The sequence below is a fragment of the Mytilus trossulus genome, chromosome 9, assembly GCF_036588685.1.
Source record: "Mytilus trossulus isolate FHL-02 chromosome 9, PNRI_Mtr1.1.1.hap1, whole genome shotgun sequence".
In the NCBI taxonomy this organism is placed as follows: domain Eukaryota; kingdom Metazoa; phylum Mollusca; class Bivalvia; order Mytilida; family Mytilidae; genus Mytilus; species Mytilus trossulus.
This window is the reverse complement of record NC_086381.1, coordinates 40,870,147-40,891,224: the sequence shown is the minus strand read 5'-3', so window position 1 is coordinate 40,891,224 and position 21,078 is coordinate 40,870,147. Positions and strand designations below refer to the sequence as shown.

The window sequence follows — 21,078 nt, the reverse complement described above, 5'->3', positions numbered from 1 at the left end:
AACCTTAATTAGAATACATATTAATCAGCTTAGGGACAATCAGGTTGACACATGTATCAAATTCGATATATATATAATGTTAATCTTGTAGTGCATTTCTGAAACACAATAAATGCTCATTATTTTATTTATAATAATAATCATTTGGACCCTTTTCGAATGAACCATATCACCATTTTACATTTTAATTCAAGACCCAAACAAAGTTTTGGTAGTTTGATTTTCCCCATTCCCTTTCCATTGTACTCTTAGCTTATATTTTTGTACAAAAAGCATGAGATGGATTGGTAACGTGCCTAAAATGTACATGAAATGCTCTACTCTATCACTGAGGACGATATTTGTAGATACCAAATCAAATAGTGATTCCTTTGCAAGGATTGTTATACCAAAGATACCTGTACACGTCCATTTAGATGAAGGCATATGAAACCAAGCCTGTGAACATTGGATAATACATGAGTTTACTCGTATGAATGTGTGAGCTCTTTACTAACAGAAAACACGAGAAGGTAACACCTCCCGAAACTTAAGCTTATTTTGATCAGCTATAGTTAGAGGAGGCAATAAGTCTAATTTGGGGTGGAAGTAAAACATCAGATCTACTTTAATATTGATACGTTGATATTCTTGGCATTTTATTAATTATTCTAATACATAGAATTCCTATTCATTAGGTAAATGGACAAGGTATAATTTACAAATAGGCAGACATAAATATAATATTTTCAAAAATAAACGAAAAAGTTTCTTTTAAAGCGGTGCACAGAATTGTATATTAAAAATCAAATACACAAAATATATATCTCTGTTTTTCAATTTAAGACTGTGATAGTTTTGTAAATAGATATGCCGATATCTTTGTTTACAGTAGTTAAAGTCATTTCAAATATTCTTTATTCTTATTTATTGAGATAACAGTAGTTAAATTACGGAAGCCGATAAGGGCCATTCAAAAAAAATATTTTATGTCGTTATTACGACATAGGATGTCGTAATTTCGACATAACATGCCGTTATTACGACATCGCTATGTCGTAATTTCGACATCGCTATGTCGTAATTTCGACATAACGACATCGCTATGTCGTAATTTCGACATATCATGTCGTTTTAACGACATAGCTATGTCGTAATAACGACATCGCTATATTTAAAAGAATATGTATTATGATTGGCAAGAGACTAAATGACAAAGAAGTTAACAATTATACGTCATCATAATGTCCCCGATAATTATAAAAGCCCCCGCATGGTCAGCTATAAAAGAGGGAAGAAAGCTACCAGAGGGAGATTCTCCGAAATGCTGTGTGGCATACAGTGTTATTATTCAATTATTAGCTCCCTTGGTAAAACTCCAAATTTCATATTTAATGTATTCTATTGTTAAATAATTTACATGAAGCTTAATAGGTATATATTTGATAATTGCATAGCTTTTGCTATTTGAATTCATTGGTTAAAGATATTTATTTATATTGTAAAATTTAATATTTGCATCGTCGCAAAATCTTTGGTTACCTTCTTTGGATACCTTCAGTGAGAAACTTAAATATGTTATAGATACCATTTCACATTAACTTGGCCCATAGTATTAGGGCTGTACAGACCGACAAAGTCGTTTAGATTAACAAGATACCGGTCGTAGAATAGCTATGCAGTCAAGAATGAAATGTGGAATTAATAGACGACTGAAATTGTACAACCAAGCCATGCCAAGCTTTCCATCTCCCTTTAAATAAGCGCAAACTACATGGCTTCTTGGTATAAGGGTGTATTGAAGTATTGATAGCTCTTTTTCTACTTTCAAACGTTGGGCGTGCGCGTATTCCTACAACCCCTAGGATTTAAAACAGAATCTTCGAAATTTCATCCGCAAAACAAAATAAAAATGTTCGAAAACACTAACCAATATTAAAACAAATTCAATATATGTTTTGAATTATGTTTTTACAGCTCTTGATCATCTCCTAAGTAATATCTAGTATATTTGAGGATTAAAAAAAGAAAGCTATGTGAAAAAAACGGATGTCCCAATCCAACGTTACATTTATGAAAAACTGTTTTAACTCTTATGTATAGTGATCCTATTTCTTATTTTCTGATCTTCTTGATTCTTAACAGGAACAACGACATGTGTCGGTTCTTTGTGGCATATTGCTGATTCAATAAAATCTTCTCTCCACAGTCGTTTTTTAAACGGTAGCCATTTTGTCCAAGTTGATATTTCATTTTTCAAAGCAGTTAAGGTGTATTTTTTATAATTGATCAAAACAAAAGTTAGATATACGAAGAGTAAAAAATGCCAAGATTCTTTCCTTATTAACTACATATTTGGGTCTTAAAGGAATAAAATGCTTCCATACATTACAAAACGGTAGCCAATTTTTCCAAATGTCTGAAAACGTCTAAAATCCTAGAGACGCTGATTTCCGACGTTAAATGTGCTAAAGTTTCAATTAAATGATTATGATAATTAAAACAAATCGTGTTATGAAATTTGGAGAAAGATATTAATGATTGCTGCCGGAAAAAAAATAGTGCATGTTGCTAAAGACTCCGCCCGGGGAAAGAATTTGGAAATGGGGGAAAAATCCCATTTTATAAAATAAATTGAAATTTATGTTACGAAAGTACTCCGAAATAGATCATTTAAAGTCTTCACTTCAGTAAGGTGCAATTACCAATATCAAAACAATTAATACCAGTTCACGGAATGTTTTACTTCGCGATTTGTCCTGCTATTTCGTGATGAAAATAATTCCTGTACTAGCGAAGCCGGAACTTTTCGTCAATATAAACTTGTGCATGAAATGGAGATAATTGAAAGACGAATCCCAAACAGCAACGAAAACCGTTTCAATGAATTAAAAAAAAAAGGATTATATTTTTATTTGCCGTTTTCGCGGACGACCCAGGAGTAGATTACTATATTTCAAAATGTATATATCTGAAGATGACTTGGGAAATAATTTTCAAGCCAAGGTTCAAGTAATTGAAGGGGTGTATTTCGACAACTTATGTGTCAGGGAAAATACAATTCTATTCAAATTTAACCAAGAGTAAAAATGTTCGATTTACTTGCAGAGTGTCAGATATATTTGTATTGGGGATGAATAAGGATATAGAAATTTTACAATGACAGATGATATGCAACTTGAATGTTTAACATCCTATATGATAAAAAAATTAATATGAAAACCGTATACATGTACTTCCGTCCCATCTTTCCTTCCTACATTACTTGCGACAGTACTGCATTTTAAGTTGAAATAACTTAGCATTAGAGCAATTGATACTTGAATTCTACTTATTACAAGAAGCCATGTAGTATGTGCTTATTTTAAGGGATGTGGGATGCTTCGCTGGCAAGTTAGGCTCGCATATTCACATAGGATTGTTTACCTAATTTGTCTATACCACCATTTGACAAAACGTTAATTTATCAATTTTGTATTTAATAAAATATATAAGTTTCTCACTGAAGGTATTCAAAAAAGGTATCCAAAGATTTTGCGACGATGCAAATATTAAACTTTACAATATAAATAAATATCTTTAACCAATGAATTCAAATTGCAAAAGCTATGCAATTAACAAATATATACTTATAAAGCTTCATGTAAATTATTTAACAATAAAATGCATTAAATATGAAATTTGGAGTTTTACCAAGGGAGCTAATAATTGAATAATAACACTGTCTGCAACACAGCATTTCGGGGACTCTCCCTCTGGTATCTTTCCTCCCTCTTTTATAGCTGACTATGCTGGGGGCTTTTCTAATTATTGGGGGCATCATAATGACGTATAGGTGTTAATATCTCTTGGCAATCATAATACATATTTTTTATATATAGCGATGTCGTTATTACGACATAACGATGTCGTTATAACGACATAGTGATGTCGTTATTACGACATCGACATAGCGATGTCGTTATAACGACATGTTATGTCGAAATTACAACATAGCGATGTTGTAATAACGACATGTTATGTCGAAATAACGACATAGCGATGTCGAAATTACGACATAGCGATGTCGTAATAATGACATATTATGTCGAAATTACGACATGCTATGTCGTAATTACGACATAAAATATTTTTTTTGAATGGCCCTTATCGGCTTCCGTATTAAATAATATTGTGTCGAAATAAAGTTTTATTTTTCTGGTTTGAAGTAAAATGGCTTCGTCGTCAAGTCTGGCTGCACAAATTCACATCTGTGGGTTTTGTAAAGTAGAAAAATACCTGAATGAACATGTTCTGACAGCGATCAACCGATATGCTATGAATGTAAAAGTATCATTAATGGGATTTGAGAAAGAGATATTATAACATTGTGAGGGCTATTTCGTTGGAAAGTAGTTCAAAAACAAAAACAAATCTGAAAGACATTTAGTTGTGCAGATCATGTAAATCGCATTTGTACTTATTATTGTCTTGAATTCAAAACACTTGTTTGCCCGGAATGTTTATCTGTTAGTTCTTGTCATTTGGCACATAGGAATAAAATAGAAATAAAATACACGAGGAATCCCTGGAAGAGCTTGTGATATTAGAGAATTACATAAAACAAACATGCTGCCCTGTGTCAAAGGAAAACTTGATTCGTTAGATGAATTGAAGAATCTACATAAAATAAAGTTTCAAGAAGAAACGAAGATAATTGAAGAACATGCAAATGAGTTGAGGAAGCTAGTAGTAAGAAAGTGTGAGGGTACATTGATCGAAGAGTTGAGAAACAATTTTGTTGGTAATTCTGATGCTATTTCCAGAGAACAGGATACATTAGAACAGCTTCAAAAGGAATTGAATGCAAAAATTGAACTCATAAAACAATCAAAGGTCAAACACAATATACTACAAATCCAAAAGGATGTTCTGGATTTGTCTTCCAATCCTGAAGATTATGAAAAACCTTTATTGATACCAAAGGAGACGAAATAATTCTCCAAAGGTCAAAAGATTTTAAAAGAATATGACTTTGGACATCTACATATAGTTCCTTTGAAAGGAGAACCAGACACTGAAATTAAAGCTTTGAAATCATACGATTTTGAGAAAATTGAGAACAATTTTAGCTTCAAATGAAAACTGTTGTTATGAACTGAAACCAGATAAAAGCCCAAGATTGATAGGCGGGATGAAACAAGTTATTGAAATGCTTTTTTTAGAGTCAAAGAAGCTTGTATTTGCTGTTGAAGAAAATCTTGCTATCCAGGTCAAAAATGAACATGATGAAATCCTACTTTTTACACATTACCAGATTAAAAAACTTTGTTGGAGTAGAGATAGTCAAATTATGATTCTTTATTAAGTTTTTGTAAAAACTATAAAATGTGAAGAAAAAGTTTTATTGAAAAAGAGTGTTTAGTGTCTGGTTCTCTGTACAAATTCAAAATAACAGAGAACTTAATGGAAATATTTGTGTACCTAGTTTGTACCAAAATGAAGTAAAAGTTTTTAACCAGGATGGGAAGTTAATTTGGAAGGAACATATAGGGCAACCGATGGATGTAGAGTCCACATGAGTAGGAAGCATCATTGTATTAAGCTTAAGTGTCAGTCTGCCTAAGAATCAGGCAGTGGTGAAAACATGACCAAAAAAACCCACCCAATTTGACATTGATTTAAGTTCATAATATGCAGTTATGCACAAAATCAACATTCATTTCCATTTTCTGCTTTGGTAATAGAAGATACAATTTGGTTGAAATGCACTAGAAATTAACGAATAAGGGGAGATAACTCAGTAATTTGCTATCATTCTAACCAATTTTCTAACCAAGTTATTTGATATCACCAGGCACACACAAACGAAAGACTAATACTGTTTAACTCAGGATGATGGTTAGTATTAAATAGCATGATTAGCTTGGTGGGTTTTTTCTAATCATGTTTTAATTTTTACCTAAATTGCCTGATTCTTACAAAGACTGGCACTTAACTGGCCAGGTTGTTATTTTGAATTCGGATGAAACGTTTGTAAAACAATTCGGACTGAAAGATACTCTACATTGGCCACCTATGAACTTTTACAGTTTTTGTTATAACTCGGATAACATACTAATGTTTCTGCTGAGCTAGCATCACTGCCATTTCAAAAAATATATTATGATAGTATCACTTCTAATGGGACTACTAAACCTCGGATATCATACTAATGTTTCTGCTTAGCTAGCATCACTGCCATAACTAAAAATATACCATAATAGTAAACTATAATTAAAGACTTATATCTTATAAATAAATATTAAAAAGGAATATCAAAATTTTCTCTTCATTCCAGTTTTACAAACCAATCAGAACCCGAAGATTTATTTTTAGAGTTATTGGAACTATGGTTGAAAAAAAAAGTAGAAATGTTTTATAAGCTATATAACTGTAACAGTGTCAATCACATCGGAGATTTGATGGTCAATACATAATAAGCGTAATGATCTTTCTCTTGATTAATGTGACAGTTTAAACAGTACATGGGTTGCACAGTAAATAACTTCATCATAGATTTCAGGACTGACTAAGTGTGGTATATACGACAGACGCGCGTTTCGTCTATAAAAGACTCATCAGTGACGCTCGAATCCAATAAAATTTTCAAAAAGCCAAATAAAGTACGAAGTTGAAGAGCATTGAGGACCAAAATTCCTTAAAGTTTTGCCAATTACAGCTAAGGTTGTCTGTGTCTGAGGTAGAAAAGCTTTAGTATTTCAAATATTCAAAATTTTGTTAACAGTCAATTTTTAAATATAACCAGTTTAATGATAATTCATGTCAGCACACAAAGTTACTATTACATTGATATTAAAGTTTATCAACATTTTTTTGACAATAAAGCTATGTCAAGTCCATAGCAAGATCTTATGAGAAACTTTATATTGGTCAGTTGTAACATAAATTAGATTTTATCCTTTGATGTTTTTATGAAATAATTTGCTTAAAAAGTGTGGTGAGGGAAAACCATGGTATATTATATGCAAATTAATGTTGTACCATACTTTGCTAATTAAATATGCAACTCAACTAGAATTCAAAGGAAAAGAGGCGGAGCTTCAGCCATGGTATAACATATTCATGTTCATGTTATTCCATGGCTGAAGCTCCACCTTTTCAGTTTTAAATGTATCCGCCTCTTAAATATTTAGAAAACTGTTAAACGTACTAAAAGGTCAAGATCTTCATTTGTTGTCATTTCATAACAAAAAGCAATAAATAATGTGTACCCAAACCTTAAGAAACCTTTTTCAAACTATATAGGATTGTTACGAACTCCCCTATTTTTGGAAACAATTACTAGATGTTTCTTCTTTAAGTTGTAAAACAAATGAAATGTGAAACTATCATTTCCTTTGCGAAGATCCAATTAAATTTCGATTTAAAAAAGGGGGTACCTATAGAAAAAGGAATAAATATCGGCTACAAATATCTGTGAAAAAAACATGATTTTTTTGCGATCAATTAGGGGAACGTACAGTACACTATCTACGATCCCTGGATCCGCTACTGTTTAAATACAGTGTTTTATCATTAAAATTGTGTTTTAATAAAATTAATAATCTAATAATCGAATTTATAAAATAACGGAAGAAAGCAGTTTGTACGAAAACTAGAAATGTACAAATATGCATTTTTCAATGAGCTGAAAATTCTGTAAAATATGATTAATTTGTATGATACTTGAAAACAAAAAAACAAAAATTCTTACCGCCATTAGAATAATTATTTAATCCTTGTCCGACGCTGGAATCCGATATTTTTGTTTACCTCAGTCTGGTGACATTATGAAGTTACTTGCGCAAACAACCATACACGGGGCGCAAAACTAAATAAAAATCGGGAAAATATGACATTCCCTTTCCTTTTTGCAAATGCAGGGGTTCTATTACATGAAATACACAAAAGAGCATACACAAGGCGCAAAAGTGACTTGCGCGAGCTTCCATTTCATTGGATAAAACTGTAACGTGATCAATTTCCAATATAAGTTGAAGGCCTTGAAGCTGTCAATCATTTTATTTATATTACAAATTTTATATACCATGTGTCTTACTCATTAACATATTTAAACAAACTCATCCTTCGGATTCGTTTGTTTAAATATGTTAACTCGTCAAAACCATGGTATATATAGTACTTAACATCAGAGGTCTCAACTCCCTCAGGCAAAGTTGACCTTAGATGGTTTTGGCTAATTTTTAGGGTTTTCTTTTGTCTTATTTTCATTCTTGTTATACCTTTGGCATTTTTTTTGCCTTATGTCTTTATTTGTCACACACTTGGCATTTAGTGATAGTGTGACTTTCACTAGCGAATTGTATACGCACACCGTCATCTGTTACCTCCATTTCTTGTTAGATGCATAAAACACAAGTCAGCTGTTGCTGAGCTAATAAAGTGTTTTACACTGAGTTATACATCTATTTTATTATCTGGATAAAGCCGGTTAGTTTAGTTAGAACAAATCAAGATGCTAAGGAGATCATCGTTCTTATAATCTGTTAGTTCTGTGCAAATAGTAAATGATATTATTTAAGGTAGCTAATAAGTAAATATGGATTGTACTCTTTCAATTTCAGAATTTTATAAACATAAGCATGTATGGATTAGATAGACTTTTGTATCAAAGTATATGATAAACTTTTTACCAGAAAAGTAGCAAGGTCTCTCATTTCGTCATTGACCGTGAACGATAAAGGGATTTCACAAATCTGGTAGATTAAAAGAAATTTTTTTTAGGATTAAAGGTCCGGTCAGATTTTGGTCCTTCTTAATAAATTGTATTCAGTTGAATTTACAACTGAAAATATATTTTGAAATAAACTTGTAAAAATGTGTTTAATTTTATTTTACTGATTAGTGTATCAAGACAAATCTGACTTTTGGTATTCATGATTGTTATAAGTATGTATATTTCGATCAAGTTTTAAAGAGATGACACAGTCTCGACAGTTTAGATTTCTTTGGTATAATTTCACCAGAGTACATCACATCTGAACGGAGCACATACTTTCTTCCAGACAAGATCTTGGATCCCTCATGTAGGATATCATGCTCAAATATCAACATTGTACCTAAAATATAAACAAATAATAAATGTGATAATTACACTATTTTTTAGAAACTACATTGTAAATGTTCACTTCTTGTGTTGAAAGAGTATAAAATTGATAATGGAAATGGGGAAAGTGTCAAAGAGACAACAACCCGATCAAATAAAACTAGAGGCTCTAAAGAGCCTGTGTCGCTCACCTTGGTCTATGTTAATATTAAACATTTTACACAGATGGATTCATGACAAAATTGTGTTTTAGTGATGGTGATGTGTTTGTAGATCTTACTTTACTAAACAATTTTGCTGCTTACAATTATCTCTATCTGTAACAGTAGTTTCTGTGGAAAATGTTGGTGAAAATCTACAAATTTTGTGAAAATTGTTAAAAATTGACTATGAAGGTCAATAACTCCTTAGGGGGTCAATTGACTATTTTGGTCATGTTGACTTATTTTTAGTTCTTACTTTGTTGTACATTATTGTTGTTTACAGTTTATCTCTATCTATAATAATATTCAAGATAATAACAGAAAAACAGCAAAATTTCCTCAAAATTACCAATTCAGGGGCAGCAACCTAACAACCGATGATCCAATTCATCTGAAAATTGCACGGTAGATAGATCTTGACCTAATTAACAATTTTACTTCCGATCAGATTTGCTCTTAATGCTTTGGTTTTTGAGTTATAAGCCAAAAACTGCATTTTACCCCATGTTCTATTTTTAGCCATGGTGGCCATCTTGGTTTGATTGCCAGGTCATTGGACACAATTTATAAACTAGATACCCCAATGATGATTGTGGCCAAGTTTCAATTAATTTGGCTCAGTAGTTTCAGAGGAGAAGATTTTTGTAAAAAATTACTAAGATTTACGAAAAATGGTTAAAAATTGACTTTAAAGGCAATAACTCCTAAAGTGGTCAACTGACCATTTTAGTCATGTTGACTTATTTGTAGATCTTACTTTGCTGAACATCATTGCTGTTTACAGTTTATCTCTATCTTAAATAATATTCAAGATAATAACCAAAAACAGCAAAAATTCCTTAAAATTACCAATTCAGGGGCAGCAACCTAACAAGGGAATGTCAGATTCATCTGAAAATTTCAGGGCAGATAGAACTTGACCTGATAAACAATTTTAATCCTTGTCAGATGTGCTCTAAATGCTTTGGTTTTTGAGTTATTAGCCAAAAACTGTATTTTACCCCTATGTTCTATTTTTAGCCATGGCGGCCATCTTGGTTGGTTGGCCGGGTCACCGGACACAATTTTTCAACTAGATACCCCAATGATGATTGTGGCCAAGTTTGGTTAAATTTGGCCCAGTAGTTTCAGAGGAGAAGATTTTTGTAAAAGTTAACGCCGGACGCAGGACGACGACGACGACGGACGACGGACGCCAAGTGATGAGAAAAGCTCATTTGGCCCTTTGGGCCAGGTGAGCTAAAAAACAACAGCAGAAGGTCACCAACAGGTCTTCAATGTAGCGAGAAATTCCCGCACCCGGAGGCGTCCTTCAGCTGCCCCCCCCCCCCCCCCCCCTAAACAAATATATACTAGTTCAGTGATAATGAACGCCATACTAATTTCCAAATTGTACACAAGAAACTAAAATTAAAATAATACAAGACTAGCAAAGGCCAGAGGCTCCTGACCTGGGACAGGCGCAAAAATGCGGCGGGGTAAAACATGTTTGTGAGATCTCAATCCTCCCCCTTTACCTCTAACCAATGTAGAAAAGTAAACGCATAACGATACGCACATTAAAATTCAGTTCAAGAGAAGTCCGATTCTGATGTCAGAAGATGTAACCAAAGAAAATAAACAAAATGACAATAATACATAAATAACAACAGACTACTAGCAGTTAACTGACATGCCCTTATGTAGCCAACAAGTTTCTAAACAAACTCAATGGAATATCTTTTATTTATCTAATATTTAGAAAGAAAAAAAGTTGAAGTAGCACTTGCCTTCTATGAAAATAAAACATGTTTAATAGCAAGGGAACAACCATTATACATTCTAATAGAGGAAGCTGCACACCATATATTTTCAGTTATTGTGAGAAATAAACCTTTTTTGAGACAATCATGCATGAATATATGTTTTGATTTTTAAGGCAATAATATTTTCACAGATGTGAAGGTCACGATAAATATCACCCTTTCCCTCCCATTACACAGAAATTCAAGTTACAAAATGATGTATACGTTTATTACCATAATTCTCAAGAAAAGTTTGATATTGAAACTTAAGTCGTACATAGTGTTTGATTCTTTCTGTCCTAAAAACTGAAATTATGGACAAAAAAAGATAACTATCAAAACAATAATTATTTATCTGTTCCAAAAACTAAAATTATGGACAAAGAAAGATAACTATCAAAACAATAATTATTTATCTGTTCCAAAAACTAAAATTATGGAAAAAGAAAGATAACTATCAAAGCAATAATTATGGACAGAGGAAGATAACTCTTAAAATAACAATTATATTAAACAAAGGAAGATAACTTCAATTCAAAACATTTTTCTTCTTGTTTGACTGATGCAATGCAATTTTTCATTTTAAAACTTTGATTATTGTGTACTGTATTTGAAAGACAAATGAAAGGAGACTATTGCCTTTAATTATTACCTGTGTGTGGTATAATTTCTGTTTTATCTTCCTCTAACATGCACAGAAATGTAGTGTTGCCACCCTCAAAATTCTACAACAATAATTAATCAAAACATTTAGTACAAATGATTCGTTTCAAACTTATAATTCTTATTATCCAAACAGATGTTGTCTCCTTGTGCTTTCTGTAGAAAGTCATTTTTGTTCTGACTGTTTCTACATTTGTAAATGACAATCACATTTTGACAGTTTATCTTTATACTGAAGACTCGGTTAAATGATAATTTTAATATCTCACAAAAATTTAAATTCATAGATACCTTAAATATAATTTGACTGCAAAGTATTATTCAAAGTAATTCAGTGTACACATTTAATCTAATGTGTTATATTTTCCCTATGAATAATTCATTTAATTTTGTCAAGCTTCATTTGCTCATTTGTTTCAAACCTATCAACTCCATTCTATTCAAGTTTATTTGCAATATTTTAGAACAATTTCATTTTCTCCACAAAAAAAGAGGATTTTATGCAACCAACAATCAATCAATCTATAATGCTAAGTTTATCACATTTTTGTAAATAACATCGTACATGTATCCCCAAACAAATGAAATATCACAGAAAAAATATAATGTTATTAATGTTACAGAAAACTCACAATCAATATATTATGTTTCTAAAACAAATATATGTGTTTGTTATATATCGGGTTTTCTATAGATATACTGAGAACTCTCACAAGTATGATTTCCCAGTAAGAATAGATTACTTATAAAATTGGAACTGCCTACAAAACACATAAGAAGCGAAAAGGTAATGATCGAACAAATCTTTCGTGTAAAAAAAAAGGATAAATAACACAAAATGTATTTTCTAGTATAATCTGTACCATGTGCAGTTTAATATATTACATCATTTGCTTTATAGATCACATGCAACAATAAGTTCAACCAATGTTAAAGCTTAATATGTACATATATTTACATTCTAATACTTGTTTTCATTGTAATTCGATTTTAATCAAATATATGCACTTAATTAAGAACTAAATTGATTTGATATGGAAACCAATAGATTAAGATATATATACTTACTTGATTGAGATACACCTGTACGGACATATAACTTCGGTCTCCATCCTCTCTTATATAAGATCCATCTAAATGGGGGTGGAAATTGTCACCCGGATTATACCTCAACACTCTTATTCTGTAAATATATATGTTCACGTTTGTATGGACAACCCCAATTAGAACGTTTTTTTCATAATTCAAATTATGTCTTATGCATGCAACATTCTAGTCAGTGACTACTCTGACGTCCAACGGCTGTTTTGACAGACAATCTGGGGCCGTGGTACCATGGGCCCTTGCTTGTCCGACAAAACAGTCGTTGGACCACGGCCCATATCTTATCTGGCAAAACAGTAGATGGACCACGGCCCATAGCTTGTCTGGCAAAACAGTCGTTGGACGTCAGAGAAATCTCGGACTAGCAACATTCTAGTCACTAATAGTACTTCACCATCGTTAAACATTTATTAAACTAGAGTAATCTCGGACTAGCAACATTCTAGTCACTAATAGTATTTCACCATCGTTAAACATTTATTAAACTAGAGTAATCTCGGACTAGCAACATTCTAGTCACTAATAGTATTTCACCATCGTTAAACATTTATTAAACTATGTCTATCACTAAATCACTCTTCATGGAATCCACACTGATGGTTGCATTTTGGATAAAAGTGCATGTCTAGGTGATGATGTTGAATTAAGAATTTATAACGTTGTATTTGATTCTAGGTAGAGGTATGGGCTGTTACCCGAATAAAAGAAAATGCTATATTCAAATAATGTATTATGTCCTTGTTTTGTTCATTAATTATGATTTCAACCAAAATATTCTTACCATGGGTCAAAAACCTCAAATATCTGGTAATGCTAACATACCTCTCATTCAAACCGACAACTTTTCTGTTGTTCCATATTTCTGGAATAAGATTACCAACTCGTCTCCACATCGTGTCTGCCACTTCTTTTGATTCCAGAGTACACCGTGAACAATTTCCATACTCATCTATTCCATTGCTTCTACTTGAAAATAGATATAAAAAAATCACTGATTTAAGGTGGTATGGGTGTCTCTTGCCATCTTGGATTGTAAAAATCAGAAAACCTAAGGTCTAGGTTTTCAATCCAGTTAGCAAAATTTGAAGCAGAAATGCAGATAACTCATATGAATTTTCAAAGAATAAATTCATCAGATTATGACTTATAAATTCAATATTATCACAATTGTAGATTATTTTGCTTGATTTTAAATATTCTTAAATTGGCATTTTGAGGGGAGGTTACTCTGAAATATAGTCCTTTTCTGTGGGAATCTACATGGAATTTTACTATTTTGTATGTTGCTGGAAAAAACGTGCGATAACCCTATCCTTTCTTTTGATATTCTCAAAGCATTTTCTAAAAGCTATTTTCTCGTAATTTATTTTACAACTCTATAATTAGATTTAATTTTATAGCTTGAGAAAATGCGGGATGACCTACCATTTTTATCATAATTTTTTTAACATATATCAATATATACTACGTTTTGGCATAACCAAAATTAGACAAAAGCTATCTGATGTATTCTTTATATGTTCAACACCAATTTTTATTTACGGGTATAAAAATCATGTGTTACCATATTATCTTATTTTTATTTCGTCTGCGTTTATTTTTGTTTCGAGACAGTTTGTGTGATACTTAATTATTTCCATGTTAATAAGACGCTAATCTAGAGTGCAGATCTAAAATCAATCATAACTTTATTTCATTCCATCAAGATATTAATGTTAATATGTGCGAATTTCGTATATTTCACCCCGAACTGTAAATTACACCTAACATAAAATAGACTATACACTTTAGAAATCTGTGTAAAGTCGCACAATAATTATGTTGTAAACTTCCTTTCTTGACAGACCTTTTAGAAAAATCAAGATTAATGAACATTTTGATATTGATCCCTAAACTTAATGTCCTTTTCCCCTATCTTTTGTATGTATGACACTTTCATTGGTCATCTCGATAAAAACGGATTATGAAAACTACACGACAGAACATGATCGGCTAGACATTGTTTACATCAGGTCAAAATCATCAAAGCAGAAAGAATACGTTTTACCTATGACAAGGGTAGGAATACCGTCATGTAGCAAGTATTTGACCATAAAGACTATGTTATATGTTAATTAACTGTATGCATAGCCGTTTTTGGGTAGTCTGAACTTGTATGGACAAATGATATTATTTTGATTTTAGAAAATAAATAAGAGATTACTTAAAGCAAAAATTAAACGGTCGAAATTTCACTAAAAGTACATTTTGATATTGTTTTAACTCAAGCAGGACAATTTGGCTCTGAATGTGTGCTTGCAAAAGCAAAGTTTACAAACGATGTATCATGTCAATAGTCAGGAATCTCGTACGTTGCCTTATGTTATATCTGTAACATGATGTGTTTCTTTTTTATATGTTGAGATCTAGGTGTTGGTTGCAGATGATTCCCCTTAATTCATTGACTCCTATCCTACATCTTATTTTACTCATACAGTCAATCTAATTAAAATATTGATCTCTGATTTCGTTATACTCATATGTAGTATAACGTGATCAGAGATCAATATTTTAATTAGATTGCTCATACAGTTTGAATATTCAATATTTATATAAATAACGTCTACGGTAGCATTTTGAAAGAATAAATAAATACTCTATTTATTCTTTAAATATTTCTGAAAATGTGGCAAACAATTAAGTTGACTGCATACATATAACAGTATCATTGTGGAAGTATAACTTGTATAACAAGTTTACAAAGGAGTAAGTAATATATATATTTGATTTTTTTTTTAGAATTAAAAATGTGAAATTAATAAAAACATGTCTATAATATGAATGTACGTTCCCAAATGTTAAAGCCATGTATAGTTGGTTGAATAGTTTGTCCCTAACAATGATAAATACTGTTTTGTAATTAATAAGCATATATATATATAATTCCTACCGTCTTCCTTTACAGTTTAAAAATGTTGGTTCAAATCCTTTGTCTTCTGCCTTTTGTATAAGATCGTCACATTCCTAATGCATAAAGAACATAACATCCTAAATATACATATAACATTTGCTCCTGAATATTAACGTAGCCGACAAAGGAGCAAAAAAAGAGGGACGAAAGATACCAGAGAGTGAGTCAAGCTCATAGATAGAAAATAAACTGACAACGCCATGGCTACAAATAAAAAGACAAACAGACAAATAATAGTACAGAAGACACAACATCGAAAACTAAAGACTCAGCAACACGAACCCCACCATAAACTTGAGGTGATCTCAGGTGCTCCGGAAGGGTAAGCTGATCCCTCTCCACATGTGGCACCCGTCGTGTTTCTAATGTAGCTTATAAATTAGGTTCATACTTGCTACTACATACTTGATGTTTACGTATATTTGTATTCGTTCATTTTTTGTACATAATTTTAGGGCGGCCGTGAGTTTTCTCGTTTGAATTTTTTCACATTGTCATTTCGGGCCCTGTTATAGCTGACTATGCGGTATAGGCTTTGCTCATTGTTGAGGCCTTCAAGGATGGACGGTGACCTATAGTTGTTAATTTCTGTGTCATTTGGTCTCTAGTAGGGAGTTGTCTGAGCTCTCATTGGCAATTGGATGTTTGCGATGATGACAAGGGAGTAACAGGTTTGATACCGGTTGTTAGCGTAGCAGAAAAGATAGGTTTGCTTAAAGATCTTTACGTAGCTGATATAGCATTCTGAATATGCATATACCATCAGTTTTGCATCTAGTTTCTAACATAGCTGATAAAGGAGGTGTATGTTTTGTACAAGTTGTTTTAAAACGTAGTAGTAGTTGTCAAAGAATGAACATGTTTGCTATACTGGTTGGTAACAGATATGGTAAAGGAGGTCCAGAATAGCTGTAGTTACGGGGCGCCGAATGGGACCCTTGTGGTTTTGTACTCAAAATTCAATTTTGTACGGACAAAAGTGACTTTTGTTCAACAAAAATGAGTTCAGTTTAACAAAATTTGTAACATACTATAAATTTAAAATTTTGTCATACAAAATTATCTTTCAGTGGACAAAAGTCACTTTCGTCATGACAAAATTCATTTGTGTTAAACAGAATGTTACCTTATTTGAATAATGGGCGACACAAGTCAATTGTGTATGCAAATTAGTTAAGTTTGGATTCTGTGAACTAATTTGCATACAAAATCGACTTTTGTAACACAAAATTGACTTTTGTGAGACAAAATTGACTTTTGTGAGACAAAATTGACTTTTGTGAGACAAAATTGAGTTTTGTGAGACAAAATTGACTTTTGTGAGACAAAATTGACTTTTGTCTCACAAAATTTAGACAAAATTCAATTTTGTCGATGTTGTCTAACAAAAGTAACAAAATTGACTTTTGTGAGACAAAATTGAATTTTGTGTTACAAAATTGAGACAAAATTGAATTTTGTCAATTTTGTCTCACAAAAGTCAATTTTGTCGTCACAAAAATGAATTTTGTCTTCATAAAATTGACTTTTGTGAGACAAAATTGACAAAATTGAGACAAAATTCAATTTTGTCACTTTTGTTGTCACAAAAATGAATTTTGTTGTCACAAAAATTAATTTTGTCGCACAAAATTGAATTTTGTTTTCACAAAATCGACTTTTGTGAGACAAAATTGACATAATTGAATTTTGTCTCACAAATGTCAATTTTGTCTCACAAAAGTCAATTTTGTCTCACTAATGTCAATTTTGTCTCACAAAAGTCAATTTTGTCTCACACAATTGACTTTTGCATGTGTTTTAATTTCCATATCAGGTAACAAAGTCAATTGTGTATGCAAATAAGTTTATATTTGCATACCTTTTTGACAAAATTGAATTTTGTCTACAAAAATGAATTTTGTCATCACAAAATTGAAGTTCTCATTAAACAAGTCTGTATCCCATAGTTTTGTAAAACAAAAATGACTTTGTTATGACATAATCGAATTTTGTACAAAACCACAAGAGTCCCATTCGGCGCCCCGTAGTAGTGTATGTTAACGTTTCAGACATTTTGTCAAACTATTTGAGTAGGAACACTGAAAGCATATAATTTTGTAAAATCGTTTAGTCTTTATATATTATGATGTGTCTTTTTATTTTCAATTGTATATATATAAATATAGTCACGGTATAAAAGCTTGCTAGCAGTCTTACACATGTAGAAGGCTTTATTGTTTAACATTGTCATATCGGGGCCTTTATAGCTGACTATGCGGTATGGGCTTTGCTCACTGTTGAATGCCGTATGGTGACCTATAGTTGTTAATTACTGTGTCATTTGGTCTCTTGTGGACAGTTGTCTCATTGGCATCTTTTTTTAATATTAACATCGAAGAAGAATGCATATGTTTATGTGTATACTATTTAGTATGAATAAACCATTATCTTTAGAAGTACTATATCTTATCACAATTATAATAGTTAAGCCAGTTTGTCTTCCCATTGCCTGGGTAATTAGTTCCTACCTTTTTAGATAAAACTCTATGTAAAAGATACGCAAGTTTGCCTTCCAATTGTCTGGGTAATTAGTTCCTACCTTTTTAGATAAAACTCTATGTAAAAGATACGAAAGTTTTCCTTCCCATTGCCTGGGTAATTAGTTCCTACCTTTTTAGATAAAACTCTATGTAAAAGATACGCAAATTTTCCTCCCCATTGTCTGGGTAATTAGTTCCTACCTTTTTAGATAAAACTCTATGTAAAAGATACGCAAGTTTGCCTTCCCATTGTCTGGGTAATTAGTTCCTACCTTTTTAGATAAAACTCTATGTAAAAGATACGCAAGTTTTCCTTCCCATTGCTTGGGTAATTAGTTCCTACCTTTTTAGATAAAACTATATGTAAAAGATACGCAAATTTTCCTCCCCATTGTCTGGGTAATTAGTTCCTACCTTTTTAGATAAAACTCTATGTAAAAGATACGCAAGTTTGCCTTCCAATTGTCTGGGTAATTAGTTCCTACCTTTTTAGATAAAACTCTATGTAAAAGATACGCAAGTTTTCCTTCCCATTGCCTGGGTAATTAGTTCCTACCTTTTTAGATAAAACTCTATGTAAAAGATACGCAAATTTTCCTCCCCATTGTCTGGGTAATTAGTTCCTACCTTTTTAGATAAAACTCTATGTAAAAGATACGCAAGTTTGCCTCCCCATTGTCTGGGTAATTAGTTCCTACCTTTTTAGATAAAACTCTATGTAAAAGATACGCTAGTTTGCCTTCCAATTGTCTGGGTAATTAGTTCCTACCTTTTTAGATAAAACTCTATGTAAAAGATACGCAAGTTTTACTTCCCATTGCCTGGGTAATTAGTTCCTACCTTTTTAGATAAAACTCTATGTAAAAGATACGCAAATTTTCTTCCCCATTGTCTGGGTAATTAGTTCCTACCTTTTTAGATAAAACTCTATGTAAAAGATACGCAAGTTTGCCTTCCAATTGTCTGAGTAATTAGTTCCTACCTTTTTAGATAAAACTCTATGTAAAAGATACGAAAGTTTTCCTTCCCATTGCCTGGGTAATTAGTTCCTACCTTTTTAAATAAAACTCTATGTAAAAGATACGCAAATTTTCCTCACCATTGTCTGGGTAATTAGATCCTACCTTTTTAGATAAAACTCTATGTAAAAGATACGCAAGTTTGCCTTCCCATTGTCTGGGTAATTAGTTCCTACCTTTTATAGATAAAACTCTATGTAAAAGATACGCAAGTTTTCCTTCCCATTGCTTGGGTAATTAGTTCCTACCTTTTTAGATAAAACTCTATGTAAAAGATACGCAAATTTTCCTCCCCATTGTCTGGGTAATTAGTTCCTACCTTTTTAGATAAAACTCTATGTAAAAGATACGCAAATTTTCCTCACCATTGTCTGGGTAATTAGTTCCTACCTTTTTAGATAAAACTCTATGTAAAAGATACGCAAGTTTGCCTTCCCATTGTCTGGGTAATTAGTTCCTACCTTTTTAGATAAAACTCTATGTAAAAGATACGCAAGTTTTCCTTCCCATTGCTTGGGTAATTAGTTCCTACCTTTTTAGATAAAACTCTATGTAAAAGATACGCAAATTGTCCTCCCCATTGTCTGGGTAATTAGTTCCTACCTTTTTAGATAAAACTCTATGTAAAAGATACGCAAGTTTGCCTTCCAATTGTCTGGGTAATTAGTTCCTACCTTTTTAGATAAAACTCTATGTAAAAGATACGCAAATTTTCCTCCCCATTGTCTGGGTTATTAGTTCCTACCTTTTTAGATAAAACTCTATGTAAAAGATACGCAAGTTTGCCTTCCCATTGTTTGGGTAATTAGTTCCTACCTTTTTAGATAAAACTCAATGTAAAAGATACGCAAGTTTTCCTTCCCATTGCCTGGGTAATTAGTTCCTACCTTTTTAGATAAAACTCTATGTAAAAGATACGCAAGTTTGCCTTCCCATTGTCTGGGTAAATCAATTTGTTCTCTTGATATTTCTGCGCTATCCATTATACAACTGTGGCACTGAAAATAAAACTAAGTTGACTTATATCTTACAAAAGAGGAGCGATAGATTTCAGATATACATAAACTCACAGATTGAAAATAAACTGACAACGTTATAACTATAAAAGAAAAAGACAAACAGACAAACAATATTACATAAGATACAACATAGAAAACTAAAGATTAAGCAACACGAAGCCCATCAAAAATTTGGGTGATCTCAGGTGATCCGGAAAGGTAATCAGATCTTGCTCCAAATATGGCACCCATCGTGTTGCTCATTAAAAAAACCCGGTAAATAGTCATATTAGCTAGATCACATTCATGGAAAAGGGGGGGGGGGGCAAATAGAACAACGCTTAAAAGCAAACGCAAGCATAATATATAACGTAGAAATGTCATTGTTTAGTTCATTCTGCCAGTGTTCATCTGTATGACAGTATGAAAACACACAATGAGACTGGTTTCATACAGTTCATATAAAATAAGAAGATATGATAGTACTAGTATTGCCAATAAGACAACTATCCACCAAATTAAGTGGCTGTAATTGATTATAGGCAAACGTACGACCTTCAACGATAAGAAAACCCAATTACAAGGCCCCGACATTAAACATATGAGAAAACTACCGGCCAAATATATAACAAAGCAATTTACGAAAAACAAATAAGACAGACATGAACCAACGACAACGACTGAACTATACACTACTCACATTAACTTCCTTTGGTTTATGGAAGACAGTCGTTTCATTTAAATATACACTATCCCAAATTTCTATAG

The 21,078-nt window shown here is 32.1% G+C and overlaps 1 protein-coding gene across 1 annotated transcript; it reads right to left on the bottom strand.

The window, feature by feature from the left end:
* Nucleotides 1-8,925: 8,925 nt before the first annotated feature.
* On the bottom strand, nucleotides 8,926-20,306 carry LOC134684623 (uncharacterized). The gene is made up of 6 exons (XM_063543923.1): nucleotides 20,200-20,306; nucleotides 15,751-15,824; nucleotides 13,644-13,787; nucleotides 12,786-12,900; nucleotides 11,707-11,779; nucleotides 8,926-9,080 (listed from the first exon to the last, which is right to left on the bottom strand). Exons 1-6 carry the CDS (start codon nucleotides 20,293-20,295, stop codon nucleotides 8,926-8,928), a joined length of 657 nt encoding a protein of 218 aa, XP_063399993.1. The 5' UTR covers nucleotides 20,296-20,306.
* Between the last annotated feature and the right edge of the window lie 772 nt (nucleotides 20,307-21,078).